Genomic DNA, 22991 nt, shown 5'->3' with positions numbered 1-22991 from the left:
CAGAGCATTTATTGCAGATAAAAATGTCATAAGGCGAGTTTGGCCACGCTGCCATGCCCTCGCCTCCCTGGGGCAGCGATGGCAGTCCTGGTGTCCTGGTGGTGCTACAGAATACGCATCCCCTCCCTAGTGTGAAGCCCAGGAGCTCTCACCTCTGTTGCAGAGCTGTTCACCTGACTCTTCTGGGAGCAGTTAATCTGTTCAGAGCATTTCTGGGAGCCTACAGGTGGTGAGCATTATTTCACATTTTTTTTGTGGCTCACCTTGAGGTTGGCAGTATTGTGTGTCTATGTGTATTATATGCACACACATATGTATGTATACAGTGTTTCTGGAGCAATATTTGCACAGGCTTCATTAGGTAGAAAAATAACTAACCACAGTGTTTGCTGTGAGCAGGTGGGTGCAATAGGAAACTTCATCACTCAGGATTTTAGTTGTGTTTCCTAGTAAGTGAACCATTTTGTGGAGTTGAGTTAATTCATTAGTTTTAACGGTTTGCTATCTTCCACTGAGGAGAAGGGGTATCTGCAGGCAAAAATATGTGATTTCCCTGAAAATCTGCTTTTACTTGGAATGTATTTCCACCTGGAGCAAGTGTGCACGTTTCAGCTCATTCCCCAAATTTAATTCTCCTATTGTTCTTTATTTTTAAGATTGCAGGGAAGTAAATAAAGTTGGCCTCTGTTCAGATGAATGCGTATGCTTCTGCAAAGCTCTTTTTAGCTGCTAGTATATTCAAGGTAAAATCCTTGATGTTTTGAGGTCAGAGGGGAGTTACGTCATTGACTTTGGGCAAAGTCACGATTGAGAGGGCTGCAAAGAATGGCTTACCACAGCCTACTTGTAATTCTTGTTAGCGTATCAGGAAAAAGGATCTTAAATCTCATGCCTCTCTTTCTGAGATGGACCTCATAGATGTCATGCTATGGAAATCCTCATCCAGCAGCTGGGGACTCGGTTGTCTTGTAGATTACTCATAGATCTTGCTGATAAGCACCCACTGGTTTCTAAAAATGAGTGACCTTTAAGGTGTGCTGAGTAGGGGACCCCAAATTTCATCTTGCCGTGTAGAAAACTACACTTTCCCTTTTGCCGGTTACATATATATATAATACATTTATAGAAGTGTGTGTACATAAATATATATATATATATATAATGGACTGCAATTCTGGGAGGAGGCAAGATCTTAAATCTTAAAGCAGTCTCAGCCTTCTTTATAAAACTTTCACAGAGTTATGGCTAGTGGAAAGAACAAATTCTCTGTTGTTATTTACGGCAGAGACTCAAAGGAGCTGTGATGTCTAAAACACCAAGAAAAATCACAGTTATTTATTTAACAATCTACAGTTTAGCCATATTACTTCCTGAAGATGGCTAGTCTTCAAGGTCTAGGTAATTTCTTGTAAAATTAACTCTAAAGGAGGCATTCTTGGCCTTCAGTGATATAAAGCAATTGCTTTAAATGATAAATATTTGAGGCCCCAGATTTTTATACAGGTATTGGAATGACAGGCTCTAATACTTAGGGAAAAATTCTTCTCTTTTGCCTGCCTCTCTTTTTCTCTGGACAGTTCTTCAGATTTCACAGTTTTCCTTTCCAGGCAATACAAACTTAAAAATAGGTTTACTGCTCTGGTAAACAACTCCATAAACAGCACAAAGTAATCCTCACTCTGCTGTTCATCATTTCTTTAATAATGCAGGTATTTCTACAACAGCTTTAATGTTCCCCTTCAGATGCTATTCACGGAACTGTAAATCAAAATTAAAGTTTTAACTTTGAGGAGGTGTTACTCGGTAGGAATCTATTATTTACAGTCACTCTGCTCTTCAGTAAAGCTCCAAATACATCCAACCTGTCTGATTTGCATCAGCCTTAAAAGGATTTCTGAACGTGCTGAGTTCACTGGATGTCTTCCTGACTTTTGAGGATTTGGGGTTTTTTGTTTGTTTGTTTTGTTGTTGGTTTTTTTTCCTTTTTTTTTTTTTTTTTTTTCCCCTCCTATGGTGAGATAGAAGTCAGATCTAGGCTCTGTTTGCATGCGGCCATCCTCCATGGCAGGCCATCTCTGACTTTTGAGGGTGCATTTGGGTCTCCTCCAGCTTATCCTTGTCCTGCTTCCTGCAGCTCAGGGCTGCCACCTCCCAGTTCATGGTGGTACAAATGATGGAAAAGAGCATGTCAGCACTTGGGCAATATCTATCTGGGGACACCACTAAATCCTATTGAAGCCCATTCTGATGACATACCTAAAAAAGCTCTGCTGGTAACAGGAAAGTTATTCCAGATTTGCATTATTTTAGCAAGGGTAAGAATTTAAGTTAGTGTTTTAAATGGAAACAATAATAAAGTATAATATTAAATGAGCTTATTTTTTAATATGAAATAAAAAAATGATAAACAGATTATTTTTTCTTAATGTTCTTAGGCTAAACCCTTGATACTTGTTTATCCAACTGCCTCTATGATTATACCTACTATGGTGGTTTATAAAAAGTTTGTATCTGAGATTTAAAAATTAACCTTACTAATGGCTACAATAAAAAGCTACAGTGGAGTAATTTAAATTTCAATTTTAATTTAAAATTTTAAAAAAGTTATTACTCAAATTTTACTTGCTTCACATTAATTTATGGTGGCATTAAATTTGAGACTTCAAGGTTGTTCAGCAATGTCAAAGTCAAAGCCTCCCTGTTTTGTTTTTTGTTTTGTTTTTTTTTTTTTTTGAGACAATTAAGTGTCTATTGTAACAGCAGTAACTTTGAGTTGGGTAAATAATAAATGGCACGTTTTTCTTTATTGAAGGCCCCAAGTGTGATTTGTGGTATGTGGATTTTTAAAAAGGACTGGTCCCTGTGGCACAGAACCTAACACTTCCTTTATTGAGAACACGAATATCTCGATGTTATGGACTAGGATCTGAAACCCTGATAGTTTAATTAATGTCACTGTTAGGCTGGAGGGCAAGTTTAGCACGAGGGTTGGTTATACGTCTTATGCACTGCACTGCAGGGCTTTAACCACAGACGCTTTCCCTGTCTGTGCACTGTTTTCCTACACTTGAAAGTTAATTCATGTGAAGGAAGCCTGTGAATTTAAAGAGCAGTCATATCCGAATGTCTTCTTGCCTGTGCCTTTCGTTACAAATGAGATGTTCCACTGCAAAGGAAAACATACTTGGGAATAGCTTTTTCCCATGATGGGGCCTAAATATTAATGTACTTGCATTCAACCTTCCCCTTGGAGACAGCATTTCATTTGTCTGTTGTTCTCAACTTGTTGCTTCTGCTTTAATTAAATTCATTTAAGTGACATTTAGCTCAGGCTGGGACTGTGCTTCTGACCTCTGATTTGAAGGTAGGTTGTCATGTATTTTTGAAAAGTACATTAAATTCAGCCTCCCTTCCTTCCTTCTAAAAATCTTTTGTTTCCTTGGCTAACCTTTTCTGAGCTGATTCAACTCTACTAGCCCAGCAGAAACCTCTCTTCCCCCCCTGCCCCCCGCTGGTTTAGTTTCTTGGTGGACAACTGAGTTGACCTGCCTCAGGGATTCAGCGAGCACCAGAACTGGGCACAGGTCCAGCAGATGAACTATGTCTGGAAATAGGAGAGCTTGGCTGGGGAGAAGCAGGACCCACTCTCCCTTCAACAACAGTGACCTGGTAGGTTGGCTTACCCAGACCACTGCCTCTTTAGCAGCATGGAGGGTGACCCTTGGTGATGCCTTGCCTTGCAGTGTGCTCTGGTGTAAATATTATCTGCAGAGGTATTCGTCTCTCTAAGTGGGGCATTTGTGAAGATGAGGGCCTGTTGAAAGAAACGTTTGTTGCAATTCTCAGAGTACTTCCCATCACTCACTAATGAGGCAGCAGCCCCTGAGTACCAGAAGATGGAAATGGAGGAACAGAAAGAAAGCACAGTACTGCTGTTGCACTACTCCTGCAGGTCTGGTTCAGTTCAATGCCACGTCTTCCTGGGCCAGTCTGCCTTCTTGCCTATCGTGGTTTAGCCCCAGCCGGCAACTAAGCACCACGCAGCCGCTCGCTCACTCCCCCCCCCGGTGGGATGGGGGAGAGAATCAGAAGAGCAAAGGCAAGAAAACTCGAGGGTTGACATAAAACCAGTTTGAGGTAAAGCAAAAGCCATGCACACAAGCAAAGCAAAGCAAGGAATTCATTCACTCCTTCCCATGGGCAGGCAGGTGTTCAGCCATCTCCAGGAAAGCAGGGCTCCATCACGCGTAATGGTTACTTGGGAAGACAAATGCCATCACTCCAAATATCCCCCCTTCCTTCTTCTTCCCCGGCTTTATATACTGAGCATGACGTCATGTGGTATGGAATAGCCCTTTGGTCAGTTGGGGTCAGCTGTCCCAGCTGTGTCCCCTCCCAGCTTCTTCTGCACCTGGCAGAGCATGGGAAGCTGAAAAGTCCTTGACTAGTGCAGCAACAACTAAAACATCTCTGTATTATCAACACTGTCTTCAGCACAAATCCAAAACATAGCCCCATACCAGCCACTATAAAGAAAATTAACTCTATCTCAGCTGAAACCAGGACATTGCCTCTTGCCCTTTACATGTCCTCAGTCACTTCCTACTGTCAGACTCCTCCATACATAGTTACCATCTGGTTTCTGTGGTCTTGCTCTTTTATCGCGCCATCTCCTTTCTTCATAGGGCCTCACAATGACCCATTTCCCTTGTGAACACCCATCCATAGGTGCAAATGCATCCACTTCACCGTTCTTTCCTCTTTCTGGTGATCTTCCACCAGTCCTCTTTGCCCATTATCTGTTAATTTCTTTTCTCTTTACCCCTATAAGAAAAGCTAATCTAATACTTAGAGAGTCTAAGAGAATCTAATACTTTTTACTACTGAGAGAAGCTTCTCCATACTTTGAGCTAGGGTTTGGGAGAGTGAGGGGATAGAAGAAGGGTAGTTAGCAGCTGAGCATGGCAAGGAGATGAGGAATATCAGTGGCATGAAGCGTGAGCAGCAGAAGTGTGCCAGGATGTAGCTGTCTGGTACTTAACCCTCTGGCTGCTGTCCCTGGGTTTTCTGGGCATCCAATGTGTGGTGGAAAGGGCCAGTTGTTTCTGCATCACCCTTTTGAGATCTGACCTCTAGGGTGTCTAGAAATGTGGAAGAAGGAGATCTGCCATGGAAATAAAAGGTACTTTCCAGGAGGCTCATGTTTGGGGGCAGAGGCTTGCTTCAGAGATGTGCTGTTTGGGACTTGGCTAGGCTTTTAGTTGTGCTCCTGTTTTCATCCTTGGCTGTGTCACCTTGGAAAATGCACTGTCTGTGTGTGGGTTTGGCAGCCCCTATAGAAAACCCCTTCTATTTTTACTACACCCTTCTCCCGTGTCTCCTCTTCATCATGGGGGAGGGTGTCAGATATAAACACGCTGCTGAACATCTATTGTATTTTCACTCACATAACCTGGGAGCAAATCCCTAGCAAGTGCCACTTGAGTGTTATAATGGAGGTAGATTAAGCAATTTATGGACCCATAAGATAGTTGACCTCAACCTCCACAGAAAATGCACAGGGAAGGGCATGTGGGGTTTTTTTTTAGTTTTTCTTTGGTTGTCATGGCTGGGGTGTTGCACAGCATTATGTTTCTATTCTGACTTTGTGTACTCCATCCCACCATATAAGAGGATGCTCTTGCAGTTTGTGAAATCTGTTCATAGCTGGCTGTTTGCTGGGTAAGGGGGATCACTGCTTCTGGTCAAGGTGCCTAAAGGAAAGTCACAAATTGTTTTTGATATCTTCTATAAAATAAGAAAGCCCAAGAAAGCCTGGGGGATGTGGGTGTTTCATTCGCATGGGGAAACCCAAGCTGAAGCCACATTCTTCACCTTCTGAGGATTATATCTAGTTCTCTTCTTCCTTTCCCTAGCAGATTTTGAAGTGCTTAATGGAGGAGATCAGATAATTTTCCCATTTTTATAGACGAGACAGCAATCAACTGAGGCACAGAGGGGAGAGGGAGGAGTGGAGACCAGCACTGTCCGGCTCCAGCCTTGCACTGCTGATGGCTCCAGACATTTGGCCACACTGGCTGCCTTCAGTCTTCATTTCCTCCCCAGAGGAGCTGGATATGGATGTTACAAGCATTTGCTGCAATGTCTTGGCACCAGCCATCGTCTGTAGGATGCACCTTTAACCCCTCTGTAGGCTGAGAGTAGAAGGCTTTTCCACCCTGTCCCCCTAGAAAAGACACAGAGTTCTTTGTTATTTAATTTGTTGTCAGCATATGTAGAGAAAGTGGGGGAGAGAGAATAGTATTTCCACATTTGTATACTAATCACAAGTTTTCAGAGAACTTTGGACCAGCCAGGTTTTTTAAGATTGTCAGAACTAGATTGATATTTGTGAGCAATGAAAACACTGGGGAATGGGAGTATTGTATATTGAAGAAATGTTTGTTGTCATTATCTTTAACCTGAATTTTTGTTTGCTACTAATATTGTTGTTGGGATTGGAGGCCAGGTATAATTTGGATTAAGGAAAAGGGAGACAGAGAAGAAGCACTGAGCTATGTTTGCATGCTGCAAATGAATGCACTAATGAGACTTTATAGGGAAAAGTAGGGCCCTGATTTAGAAAAGCACTTAAGCACGTGCTTTTCTTCAGGGAGTGACAGAGTCATTTAAGGTCTATTGACTCAACGACTGAAAGGGATTTCAGCTCATACCCATACCTGAGTCAGCTTCAGAATAAGGGGAGGGGGGGATTTTTTTATTATTACTTTCTGATTTTTTTTTTTCCCCCACAGAGTCAAGGTGAACTGTGGCAATATTAAGTACTGCGAAATTACAAACACAGAAAATTCCTCCAAATTAGTAGGAAACCTCTTCCCGCAGCATGTTGTGTTTGACTTTGGGAACAGTAAGTCAGGTATTTAGTTAGGCAGACCAAATCATGTGCAGAGCTTGTGAAAATAATTATCTATACATTTCCAGCTTGTGTTTCACTGCCCTTAAATATGCACTGAAATTTCACTCTGAAAATTCTGAGCCAGAACATCATTTTGCTGGGAAAATTGCATATAAAACCTAATTAAAAGCATCATCCCACACTTTTCTTTTAAAAGTACATCTACTACCATCATGCCTCTAAATGTAACAGAGCTCAACAAGTCTCTAGCAGCCAAGAAGACACGTAATTTAAAGGCTATTTCAGCATTTGATTAAGCACACAGTGATAACTACAAGCCCATGCCCTGCAGGCATGACAAGAGGCAATTATGTTCTGAGGTCAAAAGCGAGGGGGAGAAAAAGCACAAGATTTTGATGACTTACTTAATTTTCCAGCTCCTGAAATTAGCAGAGACAAAGACGTTCTAAATCGCCCAGATAAAATCCTGTCATTATCGGTTACCGTTTCACCCTCTGCTCTCACTTTGCCCTGCAGAAGCTCAGGAGGATGATTTTCCACCAAATGGCTGCACTTAGAAAACTCAAGTTTGGCACACGTTTAAATGTTAAAAAGGGTGTTTTTAAAAATCTTGAAGTTCTGCCGTCTGTATTTAGAAGGCTGTCTGCACATAGGATCCTGGAAAAAGACACCTGTTTTCCAAAGTAGTGAGCAGCCATCAGCTCCTCTTGACTTCAAGCCAACAATTAGGTCACTTATTTAGGAGATTAAATAAGGAGCTCAGTGAGAGACTGCAAAGATAGGGAGCTGCTCAAAGGAGAGAGAAGTGTATTAATGAATTAATACAACCACGCTGTGTATTTCACAGATGGGCTTTGACATATCTTATTTCATAGCAAAAAGCAAAAAAAATCTTTGCTCCTCACAGGAAAACCAGTAAAAATTTTAAGTAAGATTATCATATAGGGATGCAACATCAAGAAATGTGCTTACAAGGAGATAAATAACCAACCTCTAATCTCCCTTTGGAGTATTTGTTGCAGATATCAGGGTAGAAAAAAAGCCATGCAGAGCAACTGATTTGGTGGGGGATGGCAGGATGGAAAACACGCGCCATTGCTTTATCCTATCATATTGTATTACAGTATTCAGCTATTCCTACAGTTTGTTCAGGGTGTCACATTTCCTTTATGCCTTATATCCAGGAAAGAAATGTTGACTCCATGATGCCTCAGTGAGGTGTTGTCGTGGTTTAAGCCCAGCAGGCAACTAAGCACCACACAGCCGCTCACTTACTCCCCCACGGTGGGATGGGGGAGAGAATTGGAAGGGTAAAAGTGAGAATACTTGTGGGTTGAGCTAAAGACAGGTTAATAGGTAAAGCAAAAGCCGTGCACACAAGCAAAGCAAAGCAAGGAATTCATTCACTCCTTCCCATGGACAGGCAGGTGTTCAGCCATCTCCAGGAAAGCAGGGCTCCATCACGCCTAATGGTTACTTGGGAAGACAAACACCATCACTCCGAACGTCCCCCCCTTCCTTCTTCTTCCCCAGTTTTATATGCTGAGCATGACGTCTATGGTGTGGAATATCCCTTTGGTCAGTTGGGGTCAGCTGTCCCAGCTGTGTCCCCTTTCAACTTCTTGTGCACCCCCAGCCTCCTCGCTGGTGGGGTGGGGTGAGAAGCAGAAAAGGCCTTGACTCTGTGTAAGCACTGCTCAGCAGTACCTAAAACATCCCTGTGTTATCAACACTGTTTGCAGCACAAATCCAAAACATAGCCTCATACTAGCTACTATGAAGAAAATTAACTCTATCCCAGCCAAAACCAGCACAGGTGTCTGTAAGTGAAAGCTGCCCTTCTAATGGCAGGCAGTTTAGGGATTATGTGAGAAACAAAAAGGTGAATTCCAGTAAACAGGAAGCCACATCTAGAAATGTTTGCATCTGTCCAGAAGTTCTTTAATGGGAAGTAGAACCTGAGCTGTTATTTTTAGGGAGTAGTGTTTGGTTTTGGTTTGGGGTTTTTTTGGGGGGTACCAGGGACTGACATTCATGCAATTTTAGTAGATCAATGCTGTAATGTCTCATGTACAGGAGAGATGCCCAAGATACAAGAAATGTGCTCTCACACCTGGTACAGAAACATGTTTAACAGCTTTTACTAAACCTCTGTATTTTCATATTAACTGTGAGATCCTCCACCAAAAGCCTGAAGTGCAGCATCATAATTGTTGATAGAGTTGCTGTGAGATTAGGATGCTATCTTTGCCCTAAGATAAACTTCTGTTTTAATAAAACCATATTGCTGGTAGCAGTTCCTACTGTCTTATTTCCAACAAAACATGAGAGTTAAGATTAGCTGCATATGCACAGGATTGCTGTTTGACAAATACACCAGGTTTGTACGAGTGAATTCCCAGACAGTTAATTTCTGCAATTTAAGGGGGGTTTTCCTCAACCATTGTGTTTAATGTCTGCTTTCTTTGACAATAACAGCAAAAATACACTTTCTGAAGCATGTGGGTCGGAGGTTTGAGTTTTGTTTTCTATAGTGGGAACCGTAAAAAGTAGTGTTAGCAACTGTCTTTGCCGGTTTTGTAGCCTACAGTAGCCTCCCAGAGAAAAGGATCCACATTGCCCAAGAACTGAGCCCAAGAACTGGGCCAAACCATAGCTCCAAACAGCTAATATTGACTGTAAACCTTATTTTGCCATTTTCTTGGCAGTTAATAGGAGTCTTCTAAGCGCATGACAGAAGGAGGGAGGGCACTTGGCCTCAGAGTTCTGCCAAAAACTGCTAGAAACCTTCTGCCTCCTGTGTTGCCAGTCTGCTCAGGTTTAGTGCAGAAGAGGCTCGAAAAGAGAGCCCACCACAGCTCTTTTCCAAAATCAGCAGCCTGCTATCAGAAGTTTTCTGGTCAGCACTGGGCCTGTGAACACTAAAGGTAACTCAGGCAAATATAAACTGCTCCCGTGTTGCCATGGAGTCCAGTGTTTTGCAGAGCAGGGACTGCTGCAGCCTTCTGTGGACGGATCCATTTAAATGGACTTAATACCTCTTGATGTTGTTTGTAGGGCAGGCTAAAATTGCTGGGCTTTGCTGACTCTGCCTTTCTGTCAGGCTTATCTCTTCGATCAAATGTTGTCTCTGACTTCATGTCCCATCCTTCCTCCACTCACCTTGTCATTGATTAGTGACGTAAAGTCAAGGGTAAGAACGAGGTATTGCGTCTCAGAGCTTTGTGCTTGTCCTCCTGGCTTCCCTCCTTCTGTAACAAGAGAACTTGGTTGCAGCAAGAATTTACTGCATTACACAAATGCACAGTGCAATATGAGCTCAGGACAAAACTGTTTCTCTGATCTCAGGGAAGGAGGACATCTTACATGATCTAAACCCTAAAGCTACGCTAATTGTAGAAGCTATTACTCAAGAATAAATGCATGTCTGTTTCGGGAGTTTGGCAATTAGTCCACAACTCTGGTGCATCAGTAAGGATCTGATATTAGAGTAATCCCTGCAAATTTACAGAAATTGGAGTGTTTATCTGTCCAATAATACAAATCTAAATGAGACAACTGACAATAATAGAAGGCTTCATGGAACTTAGAGTAATGTGTGGGATTGCTGCCTGCCAGACAGACAGATAGAGCAGCCTTGATACAGTTAAGAGGTATACCAAGAAACATCAGTATACTCTTATTTCCATAAGCAAACTTGGTGTGCATGTACCATGTGGAAGTTTTATGGGACACGACAACAGTGCATTGGAAGGATTTTTTGTTTTGGGGAGGGTATTTTGGTGTTTTTATAAAGGGGCCAGGGGCAAAAGTGAGTTGTTGAAGGATGCTCGGTGTCAGATGGACCCTGGGTCTGTTAGAGGGTTAAACCTTCCTTGTCTGCTCTGTGACCATCACATAGATACAGACTTAGTTTATATGTTGAGTTTTGTAGTTGGAAGTAGTACAAAATGGAGCCAGAAGGGCACATCATCCCTGCAGCTGGAAACCTTTTTGGTGTGGGTGAGTTTTCATTCTTGTGGAGGAAGGAAGGGAAGGGGTTGGCTTTTGTTTCAGCTCACGGCCGGTGCACTCAGCTGGAAAACAAGTATTCAGTTCCCAGCCTCACCATGGATTTCCCATGAGATCTTCTGGAAGCCACATAACCCTTCTGCAGCTGAGATGAGAATGACAACACATAGCTACCTCGTATGGATATTTGGAGGATTAATACATTCACATTTGTCAAGTTGTTGGAGATATTTGGATCAGAGAGGCTGTAAAGATGGGAAATAGTATTGCTTGTTGTCATGTCAGTTTATTTACTAATACTTTAGGGCTCTGTTTTCAAGGCATCTCAAAGCGTATTTCTTTTTTCTTTTGCAAACTGTAGCCTGGATTTCTTTTAAAACAGGTAAGATTTCTGAGAGCTCTTTAAATTAACTTTACAAGTATGTACCAGTATTAAATATCCATGCAGATCCGATGCAAAGCTGAGACTGAACTTTAATCACCCGGTGTCCCATATATTAGCCTTTCCATGGAAAGTATCACTGCAGGGCCCAAACTTCGGGATGGTTGCCAGAACCCACAGGCCACCCCCAGCATACTGCAGGCTATAGCAAAAGCCAATTAGGCTCATGTTTTCTAAGGACCAAGAAAGGGACCAGGAGCAATGCAGATGTTACTACATCTGCAGTAGGACAGATGCAGTCTTGCTGAGCAGGTGGGATCCTGGCGCTTGGATTGCTCATTGTCAGAAAATTTCCCCTGGTTGATCAGATACAACACAGGACTGTAATTTTATATATCAAAGCCAACTAGCTTTTCACCTGGTAAGTAGAAGTAATAACAATGCCATAGTTGCTATTTACCTCTTTCAATGGGGGATTTCTAAAGCCCTGTATAAAAGGGATCGTTAGCTTATTTTTGAGATGAGAAAATCAAGTCACTGAGTGGAGAAGTGATTTCTCTGGGCAGCCAGCAAGCTGGGGATTGGACCCCATTTCTGCAGACTGTATCTCAATGGTACTGAAACTATCTCAGTACAGCATATGGATAAAACCTCCTGCTAAACATTGTTCCGCTTTTAATCCTAGCCTCAGTGTGGAAAGTAAATGTTTGCTGTGTTTCTGTGTTAATCCTTGCAGCTTTCAGCCGTGCCCCGGTCCCCATGGCTGTGGTCCGAAGGGAGCTGTCCTGCGAGAGTTACCCCATAGAGCTTCGCTGCCCGGGAACAGATGTTATCATGATAGAAAGTGCCAACTACGGGAGGACTGATGATAAAATCTGTGACTCTGATCCTGCTCAGATGGAGAATATCCGCTGTTATCTGCCAGATGCCTATAAGATTATGACTCAAAGGTATAGTATTTAATATTCTTTGTTTGTTGACTGTTGGTTTTTTAATCCTGTATGTACACGCTAGTTTGTGTGTGTGTTTGCATGAGAAAATGCAGGTACTTAGTCTGTATGTATGTGCAGAGAATTACAGCTATCATTGCTAAACTGGGTTTAACAGAGTTAGGTTAGCATAATGCAATATAAATAACATTTGCTGTAAGTACTACTAATCAGTCATCTTGATACTCACTGCATCCCAATTTTACCTCTGAAATACCTAAATATCAAGTCTCTTAATGAACGTGTAAGGGAAGTCTTTCTCAAGTGCACGTTCACTGTTTTTTGTGCTGTGTTCAAACAGACGGCCAATAATCTCCTTTAAACAATTAATACTTTGTGTTCAGAATAACATTTACATTTTTCAAAATACAAAGAAAAGTCTCCATCATTCGTTGTGTTGCCAGGCTTAGTTTTAGGGAGGATCTGAATTCCCAGTCAGGGACTCGCATTGATATTGATTTTGCAGAAGACTTGCTAAATTTCTGTATAATAAGTAATGCTGTTAAGTGTGGCTACTGCATCTGGAATTGGTAACTGAGATACACACCATGTATACAGACTCCTGTATTGCAGAGCCAGGGCCTAACAGTTTATTCCAACCTAGAGGTGTCCTGGTTATGGAAAGCCTTTAACTGTTGCTGAATTTTTCAGGGTATTTTCTGGCACAAGAGGTGTTGTGGGAAGGATTTGTAAGTCACAGCTCTTGACATTTAATTGCATTCAGTACATTTCTCCTAATAAGTACACATGAATAATTATTCAGTACATTTGGCTTTTAATTAAATAGGAATAGAAATTAGTATTTCAGGGTATTAATAATGGTATTGACATAGGCAAAGCATTGCTAATTGAAGTCATGACAACAGTGTTTGCATGGTGACCTAATGGCTAAAGCAGTGCAAGCTTTTAATGGAGTATCTTGCTATTGTTTGCTGTGAGACACTTTGCACTAAAAATGGAGTTGTGAGCAACAGAAAAGAAAGCGTGAGTTTCATCTATATTTGACATGCTAACAGCTATTTTTGAGCTCCCTTTAGAATTGCTGCACATCAAGGATTTAGATCTCAAAATGCTGAGAGGTCTCGTGAAAAATGTCCTCATTGCTGCATATGGCTCCTGTAAGCCTATTCTTTATGTTGAACCTCCTTGTGTTAGCTGGTTGAAGTGCTGTTTGTAGGATTGTGCCAGTTATATTTTCAAGAACAGTGGAAAGGGTAACAACGTGCCATCAGCCGGTCCCTTGGATTTGGCATGGTTTTAGTGGAATTACTGTATTTCTCCTGTTCAGGTTGTTAGGGGCTTCAAGCAGAAACCCTTAATCCTCTGCATATTGGCAGAATAAAACTATGTCATCCCCTTTGTGGGCTGTTACAGAGTACAAAGTATTAATATTTTTATATATATGTAGTAGCATCCTCCAGGCGCTAGCTTCCAAGCCAAATGCAGAGCTCTGCAATCTTGTGGTCGGTCCCCACACATAGCAAGTCTGCAATAAACATTAGCCCTTTGGTCAGGGAGGGCACATAATCGTGTTATGTGCCCATGGCACTGGGATGAAAACTCATGTTGATTACTTGGCTCCAGGTATCATCACTGCAGACTCAAATGGCTTAGCAGAGAGTTAGCAGGGAAGCACACCTCTGGGGCAAAGCATCTCTGTTTTCCCATTTGGGTAGAAAGTGGTGCTGGAGAGGATGGCCACTGAGGGAGAAATTTCTTGCAAAGGAAAAGCAAATCCCTACTGACTGAATATTAATATCTGTGGGGCCTTGCCTGATGCTGTTTATCAGTGAGGAGGCTCAGGGAAGGGTGGTGGCTCTTTCCATTTAAGCCATTTGATGATCAATTTTCATGAAGAAGTGTGCAATCGTGTTATTAGTTGGGTACTATTGAGTTTCTTGAAAAGAAATATAACCTGCTTCTAGTTAAAAGGCAGGTTAAGAAGGGGAAAAATACTCTACTTTGCATTTTTATGTCAGTCTCATTTCTTTTTTTTAATCTCCATTAATTCAAAGAGTTGAAACAATTTAAAAATAAAACCATTAAAATGAAATATGTTCTTAAGATGCAAACCAGTCTGCTAGCTCACGGCTCCAAGTACGCCTTATAGCTCAGCCTCTGAAAAAAGTAGTTTAAAAAGAAAATCATGACAGCCTAGTAGTTGTGGCACTAACTATGGCATTTTCTTCTGAAAGCCTCTACCTGCAAAATTAATCAATTCAGCAGTATTTGGGTGGTTTTGCAGGTGAATGCAGGCTTTAATACAATAAGCTTGCCTTTGCTAACACTGCGGTGTGGGGAAGCAGCTACTGGGAACTAAAGATCCTTGTGGCACTGTAACCCGCATGGTAATCGAAGCTGTCTGCGTATGGAAAGAAAAATTATATGCACAGTGCATGCTTATTATGCATTGATTAATTATTGCATTCATAAATACACAGTCCCCTTGTAGGTTTTATAATAAGTTGTCTAACTGCTAGCAGTTCTTAATCAGCAATGCTGTACAGCTGACTTAGACACATTATGGCATGGCTGTGGGGAGGAGGAGAGGGAAAGGTGGGAAGAAAAGTCTGTGTGAGACAGAGACGTTGTTAGTATATGAGCTGAGGCTGCGAGTGAGCAGATTTATGGTAGATATTAGCGATTGCTCCCCCAGCTCACCCTCCCCCCCATAAAAAAAAAATTGAGCTAGCATGTTCCTTTCTTCTGTATGTTTATTTAAATTAATTTTGCAGACGAGTACGTGGGGTTATTTTGAAAGGGAAAGACATAAATCTGATGGTGTGTTTGTGGAGCCCCCTGAGCAGAGGGAACACAAGGTGTTCTTACTGCAAGCATTGCCCTGAAAATCTCTAAAATCTTCAGAGTATTGCTCTAAGTAAAGAACGTTTAAACAGCCTGTAGGGAGCTATTTTATAGGAAATTAAATCTCTGTGGCCTATTTTGTTTTTTAACTTACCAGCTCTTCCTTCAAGCATTCGAGCAGCAGCTGCCCATAAAAGCTCAGAAAGAGTGCTTTATGGACTGAAGTTTTTCTGGTAGGATTAGAGAAAAATGTATTTCATAGCATGTTTGCTTTGGATAAACGTCTTTTCGAGGGCTGTAACAAACAACTAAATTCTAACCATATCCATTGTAAACTGTGTGCACTGTACCATGGGATACTTTGCTACGTCCTCCCTTGAGCAACTATGTCACAAAATTAACATATCATCGGTTCAAACAGCCAGGGTTCTCTGCGAACAATAGGGAAAAGCAGCCTCCTATTCCTGTAAGAGTTGCCTTTGTTTTTTTGTAGTGTTAACACTGCCATTTAGTCTATTAAACACGCTAAGGATGAAGAAAAAAATAGCTTTAGCATGCTTTCTCAAATTTCTTGTGCATGCTTTCCACCAAGGAAATGCCTAGCTCAGAAAGACAAAATCTGTGATTATTTTTTGTGTGTTGGTGGTTTCACTACAAGTCAGTGGAGCTAGTTGCCTTGTAAAAGTGCCTCACAAATTTAAGGCTGCAACCTGGGCAAGGGAATTAAACATTTAGTTGCCTCCTCCTTGATTTAGACAAATACGCCGGCACGTACTTCATTTTAAGGCACGTACTTAAGCATTTTGTGGAACGAAGACCTGCCCATGTACTTTCCTGGGTTGAAGCCAATGGAAGGAAGAAGATGGGTGGATCAGGTTTTGCACATATGTTCGCAGAACTGTGCGCTGTCTATACCACCTTTGTGTTTAACTTTGTAATTTGAAACAGTCTGTTTTACTGAGCTACTTATCCTTTCCTATAGGCTTTAACCTTGAATGTTAAAATGGGGGGGAAGGTCCAAGTAGCAAAGCTGGCATGTACACATACACAGAACAATTGCATTTTTTGCCTTAAAGGCAAGATCAAGACTTTCCTTTTGCTTTCCAGATATCAGAAGTAAAGGGATCCTTGTCTACCCCAACCATTGTCTGCTACTCTTAAGCTGGAGGAAGGAAAGGAGCGATAGAATAATAAGACAAAACCAGCAGGCATAACAGAGGAGCCAGGGGAGAAATGTTCACAGGTCTCAGCAGCTGTTCCCCAAATCAAAGCAAAATTCCCTCTGCCTTTTCAAAATTTGGAAGGTAGAAAATGTGGAAAGCTCTTGCTGGGGAACTCTTGTATCTGTCAGCAACTCAGAGAGCTCAGTTTGCAAAGGGGGCAGCTTGCACAAGTCCGGCCTTCTGCCACAGTAGAGCATTGCAGGGCTCTTGTGTGCCACTGTTGCCACTTCTGGCTTGAGGATGAGGGCTGAAAGCTGCTCAGCTCTCTCCCCTCTTCTCCCCTGAAGAGAGCACTGGATGCATTTTGTGTCCCACAGGCAAGACACCTCTTGCCCAGAGCTTCCTGCTGCTCCCAGGACAAAGAAACTGCGGCTCCTCTGGTGGAGGATGTGTAGCCCGCACAGTGCAGTGGGACGTGTACCCTCTGCTCCGCTGCAGCTGGTCATGGTGCTATCTGCCCCCAGCAAAATGCCCTGATGCAGTGCAGGTCAGGGCCTGGCAGGTGGGTGCTGCAGTTCTCTAGTCTCCTCCGCTGGCTGAGCAGACAGACAATTTCTAGTAGCTCTGCAGGAGGCACAGCTGGGAGGTACTAGAAGCCCTGCTGGGCTGCAGTTGCTTAGCTGAGCTATTTTCCTTTAGGTTTGAGTCTAATCTGCATGGTTTGTCCCTGTGGTTTCCGTGTTGGCATCACTGATGAAGCCTGCAGGTCAAGACCTAGAGTTAAAAAGAAGAAGTGCAATTAAGAGCGTAAGACTGTTGTCAGCTGCTTGATGCTCTCAGATTTCCATTTAGTTTCATCAGAGGGCCTGATCCTTTTACATGAGGAGGGGCACTCACAACTGTCCTGGTAGTCAGAAGGATGGTGGCAGGCACTTTGCACAGTGTGGGTGAGAAGAAAGTAATCGTATGAACCAGCTTGCATTACACTGCAAAGATTTTTCATCTCCTGAAGGGCTGTGTTTTGTTAATGTTTTTGGTTGATGACCTGAAAAATGCAGGAGTCCGAAACGAGTACCATTATTATTGTAATAATATTGCATCTCATGGTGTGCTGTTACTGATGCTATCAGCACCTGTGATTTTGAAGACACTTCTCAAATGCCAGTGATCTGCTCTTGCATTAGGAAATAGAGACAGGCTTATCTGGATTTTACAGATAGGACAATTCATATTAGTCATTCATAAAGTGGCCACTGGTTTTGATCATACCAATTTTGGGATGTTCTCATAGAGTCTTTTATATTAAGTAACTTGTCCTGGTGCATGTGGGGAGGATGCGCAGGACAAGGAGAGCTGCAGACAAGGAGGGTCTGTAGTGGCAAGGCTGTCAGTAGGACTGAATGAACAGACTTCAGCTGAACTGCAGCACAGTTCTGTCAGGCTCTACGAATTAACGGCATATTTCTCAGAAAACAGCCCCCTGCTTAGACATTGTCATCACCTCTGACTCAGATACTGAATGCCCCATTTGATAGGAACCCCTCTGCCTTCCCCTGCATCCTGAGTACATTTTGCGAAGACTGCCAAGATAATACTCATATTTCTAAATTTGTTATCACACAGATGGCATGGGAAGCGCATTTCTGAAGGACTGAGATGTTGCAATGGGAAGCTAGGCTTTTCTCTTTCTGTGAAGCATAAGTCTGGCGCTTTGAGATCGCCACGTGAAAAGCATCAATATGGAAAAATACAAATGTTTCAGTTAAACAGTAGTTTCTGTAACTAGTGGAAATGAACAGGCAACACTGAAGCTCACGTTCCCTGGATTCTGATTTTAAAGGCTAGAAAATAAGCCTCACCACTTGGTTTAAACCACCTATTTTGTCACCATGCAGACAGGTATTTTAAAATGAAACAAAGTCTGCTAATCTCATGGCACCTTGACCCTGGGACAAGGGCACATATACTATTACTAAAAGGGGACAAAAATTAAAAAGAAACAAAAAAACCCAGTAAGTGCTAGTGTAGCAGTCTGCACTGAGCTGTTGAATCACTAAAAAAGGTCGCTACTTCCCAGCCTGTTCAGTCTTAATTTATCCTACCTCTTTCTTTCTTGAAAATGCTGGCAGACCCAAGCAGAGGAGTAAATTCTGAAAGCGACAGCCCCTTGGAATTGCCCTGGTACCCTAGTAAATCAGGGCTTGTCAGCCCAAGCATCTCAGGTGATTGCAGCTGCCATGGTAACAGATGAGGAGGAGGCAGTAGTTTCTGAAGGTAATTAGGTTCCAAACCGTGGAAGGCTCTGTAGATCAAAAATAATGCTTTAGGCTCCCTGGGTACCAATTGGTAGCTGTGGCCAGCTATAAAACACCCCATTTAAAATAAATAAATAAATAGACAGTTGGGTTGTTCCGTGGCTGCTGGTTTTTGGTGGCTGTTAGTATGCAACTCCAATGCACTATCATTTTAGAAAATCCAGGCTTGAGCTGAGAAAGCAATGTGCCAACGGGCGGCCTCTGTGGCCAAAGGGAAAGGCCTCCTTAAAGTGCACAGGCTGGAGGAAGCTGGAAGAATTCATCATTGCTGTTTTCTAAGATGGTTTCAGTTTGCCAGCTATTTCGTTTTGTTTCATTTCATTTTTTTACCCCTCACTGGCCTTAACTGACAAAGAGAAGACATGGGATAATCTCTTGGATAAATCATGTCTTGAAGTGGCCTCAGAAGTGCTGAACACATGATGTGCTAAAAACCATGCAGGGAAAATCCAGGTTTATTACTCCATCCATTACTTCAGTAGCATGAAAGTGGCCAGCTCCAGCCCTGTCAGAGGGAGGAGACTGGCCAGCCCTTAGCAGCCTGCCATGTGTAGCTTTTGCCAGTGGGAGAAGACCTACATGAAACATGCTCCTGTCATCTGTTTTTTCTGAACGTTTGAGGCTTGTAGAGAACAGCAGCTACTAATTTGTACACAGGGAGGAAGCGTTGAGCAAAGATGGAGACGTTGCTGACAGTGGTGTCCACCAGTTGAAATGTGTACTGCATTTATTACCGCGTCGCGGGAGGTGGTTGCAAGCACATAGAAAGCCTTCCTGTAACCGCAAGGAGGATGATCAGGGAAGATGCAGCTCTAGGCCCTCGGGTACTGTTCTCTGCTTTTGCTGAAACAGGTTTTGTAGCATGAAAAACATTATCCAAGCTGTCCAAAGAGCAAAGTTTAAAGCCAGGCGTCTGCATGCTGTCCATGGCACCTCCTGCCCATTGCCTAAATTGCTGAAGCGATGAACATTGAAGATGCTTCTGCTCAGTCTTCCTACATCTTCAGTCCACCTGAATGTGACAGCCTTGCAAGGCCATCACAGGTTTCTTCAGATACTTGGTCTCTTTGTCACAAGGCTTACATTGATTTAGAGCATTGCAAGATAGAGTATAAGGTTTATTCAGGCTAAATGGACTTATACTATCTTAACATAACAAAGAAATAATTTGGTTTGAGTAGAAAGATAACAGCATGCTCCTTCTCTGGATAGTCTTCTAGCTAGAAGTAATGGCTAAAGGGCTGTGAGGTAAGATGACTTTGAAGTAATGCGTCTATATCAGTTTCTTTTGCTTTTTTCTTTCTTCTTGTACAAAAGAGCTCAGTCTATGCCTGAGGTCAAAATTGGGTTTATACACAGGGGATTGTCTATTCTCCAGGATATTTCAAAGCTTTCATTCAGCACATTTTTGACTGCATCATTTGTGGAGTCTTCGGAGCTTGAACTCCATATTCCGTTCCAAGATGTGTAAAACCAGCGCTGGCTTATACCATACCCTCTCTCTGTGTATGCCTGGAATTTCTGTTCTTCTCTGCAGGGCTGGAAACGCTCTCTGCAGACCTCACTCACCTTTGCACGCTTGCAGTTTCGCATCTACCGCGTAGCTTTGCATTTTGTGTGATCGCTCTGCTGATACCAAATGCAAACAGGCAAAAGATGGGTAATAGGCACAAAACATTCACTTGCCAGTGTCAAAAATATGGAGGCAATGTTCCTGGATCATCAATTCAACATGGTCCTTAAATTTAAGTGTGAGTTTTGTTAGTGGGATGAATTAAAGTTTATTTCAGTTTCTTTGGAGAAAAGAGGGAACGAACGGCTTTTGTCGGAAGCAGTGACCCAAGAAAAGGTTTTGCTGCCATTATGATTCAGGAGAAGGATTTTATGTATCAGTAAGCAGAGTGCATAAGAGATGCCAGGCCACATCTGTGATGTAAAGGAAGGACAGGATATGGGATTTATGATTAGAGCCATCTTCTATGCATTATGCATAAGATAATACATTGGTGTCCGTTATATACAGTAGAAGCCTTAATTCAGCTGGAGTCCTGCTGACATCGTAAACTGGGAGACAGCGAGTAGTTTATGGGCAGTAGTAGAGCCTCCAGACTGAATTATGGCCTCAGCATTCAGTCCGTTACTGAGAGTCGCAGTTCGTAGTAGGCAGTATATTACGTGCTTTTACCCAGAGTAGGACCAGTGACAAAGAAGGAAAAACTTTATTGCAGAGATGCTGTGCGGAATAGGAGATGGAGTTATGGGCAAGAGAACCATAGAAAACTATAAAACTAATGCAAGTGAAGAAGGGAGGATTTGGAGCTGGCCAGAAGAAAAGATGCCAGAATGGGAATAGGATTTCCCTGGGCAGTCACTGGTCTGCCCCATGCCCTGTCCTGCCTGCCTTGGGGCAGGATGTGGCATCCCTTAGGGGACAGGGACTGTCTCTGCCACCCCCATGCCTTTTTTCGTCCTGATCCCTCATAGTTAGAGATGGGCTTTCACCCCAATGCCCAAAATCTTTAATATTCTTTCTAGATTTTTTTTGTTAGCATTAATTGCAATTGCTGGATATTCTTGCTGTCCATATAAATGGCCAAACCCTTTCTGAATCTCATCAAGTCCCTGGTCATGATGACTTCCAGGAGCTCTAAGTCCAGCAGGATAATAGCTTATTGTGTGAAAAATGATTGCTTTTTGTCAGGTTTTAATTTCATTGCCATCCCTCCTCAGATTGTGAAGACAGAGGCATCCAAGCTACCTTTTCCATTTCCATTCATTAGCTTGTATGCATTTGTCATATTGCTTTTAATTTATCTGCTCTCCAAGGGAGAAAGTTACGATCTTTGAAATAATCTTTCTTACGGGAGTTGATTTGGGTTTTTAAGATGAGTGTGTGAAGGTTCTCATTGTTTTTCCATGAATGCCTTTTAATTCTGCATTGCCACATGTGAGACAAAATGAGCTGTACCGTACACAGTGTTCCAGTTTAGGCTGCATCATCTACCTATATAAAGGCAAGATGCTATTTTTTGATTATTATTTGCACTTCCCCCTTCCCCCCCGTGAAGCCTACTCAAATGCTGAAGGTTTTCTTTATTTTAAGCAAAACCAGAAGGGCAGAGGAGGGAGAAAAAAATTGTTTGTGATGAATTGGAGAGTTTGAGGCCATTTCTCTTTGGAAAGCCTGCTTCCTCTCTTTCTTTCCCCAAGTGGCTTTGATTTACACAGAATGTCCCATTTGACTCAAGAGTATTACAAACCACACAAGTATAATTACGTCCTTCCCCAAAACGCCTGTTCTGTTCCTGATAAATTATTAGGTCTCTTGGTTACTTGGAACAGATCGTTCCACTTAAATGATTACAGTGGCGCCCAGCTAGCACTGATGGAAAGTAAAGTTTGGTCCTCGATGCTAATTCTAGCAAATATGTGGAGTAAAATATAAAAGCAACCATTAGGTTCGAGGGATCGAGGTTAGTTCTGGAAAAAATATAGTGCTTGTTGCAGGTGTCTGGGGTCTGTATCATGCATATCAGAGCACTATCCTCTTGTCAGGGATGTTGGTGGACTGGAGGTGTGCTCAAGTTGGTACCTCGAGTGATTTTCCCATGGGTAACAGAGAATTGCATGTACAAAGGTGGATGATGAATCTTTACTGTTGATATTTGTGGGAGCAGAGAAGAAATCTTTAGGATCCCTCTAAATCTGCCTGTGTCAGAAGTGCTCCTTGGCACCCTTTTGAATTACTGGCAAGGTTGCCGACAGCTGAACACAGGCGTCCGAGACACCTTGAAAAAACCCAAACCCCCTAACTATACACCCACACAAAGAATATAGGTCATCTTCAATGCAGTGGATTAGACTGAGCGCTGGAAAATCCATTTCAGTTGATTAGTTGCACTTGTAGCTAGATGTAAAGAGTTAAAGCCAGGCACCAAACAACGCAGGCTAATGCCTGTTGTGTCGGGCTGCAATCCAGAAAACACTTTGGTGCTTGTGTAAGGCCTCACAAATGACAGGAGCTGCCTGAAGCCAGTACAGAGGTAGAAGCGTTCCAGGAGATCTCCGCAAACTTTGTTTTCATGGCCTGGATGGCGTCCAGGCAGCAAAAGCACCTGGTGGGTCATCTCTCCAAGTTGCTGGAAGTCAAGGGGACCTAAGGGCACCAAAGCAGCCACCTACTTTGCTGCAAACCATGCACGTGAGTGGGTTGGCAAGCCAAGGGTGGATTGCATCCTACTGTCACCACTTCCCCCATTCCTAATGACTGCAGTCTTCTATGCCCAGAGGTGGCTGAAGTGAAACTGAAGTTGTAAACACCTGTCAATTATTTAAAAACCAAAAGTACTCTATAAAGAAAGAGTGAAGGGAGAGGAAGAGGATGGAGATTTTCTTTTATAATGCTTAAAA

At 42.5% G+C, this 22991-nt stretch overlaps 1 protein-coding gene across 1 annotated transcript in view; it reads left to right on the top strand.

Annotated features, from left to right (window-relative positions):
* The window catches only part of ADGRL3 (adhesion G protein-coupled receptor L3), a 516043-nt gene that overhangs the window by 224353 nt on the left and 268699 nt on the right, over positions 1–22991 (top strand). The window contains exon 4 of the mRNA XM_075500809.1: positions 12046–12259. Within this exon, the coding sequence (XP_075356924.1) occupies positions 12046–12259 (214 nt within the window). The remainder of the gene's footprint in view (positions 1–12045; positions 12260–22991) is intronic.

This window comes from Mycteria americana, chromosome 4, assembly GCF_035582795.1.
Source record: "Mycteria americana isolate JAX WOST 10 ecotype Jacksonville Zoo and Gardens chromosome 4, USCA_MyAme_1.0, whole genome shotgun sequence".
Taxonomy (NCBI): Eukaryota; Metazoa; Chordata; class Aves; order Ciconiiformes; family Ciconiidae; genus Mycteria; species Mycteria americana.
This window is presented reverse-complemented; position numbering and strand designations above follow the sequence as displayed.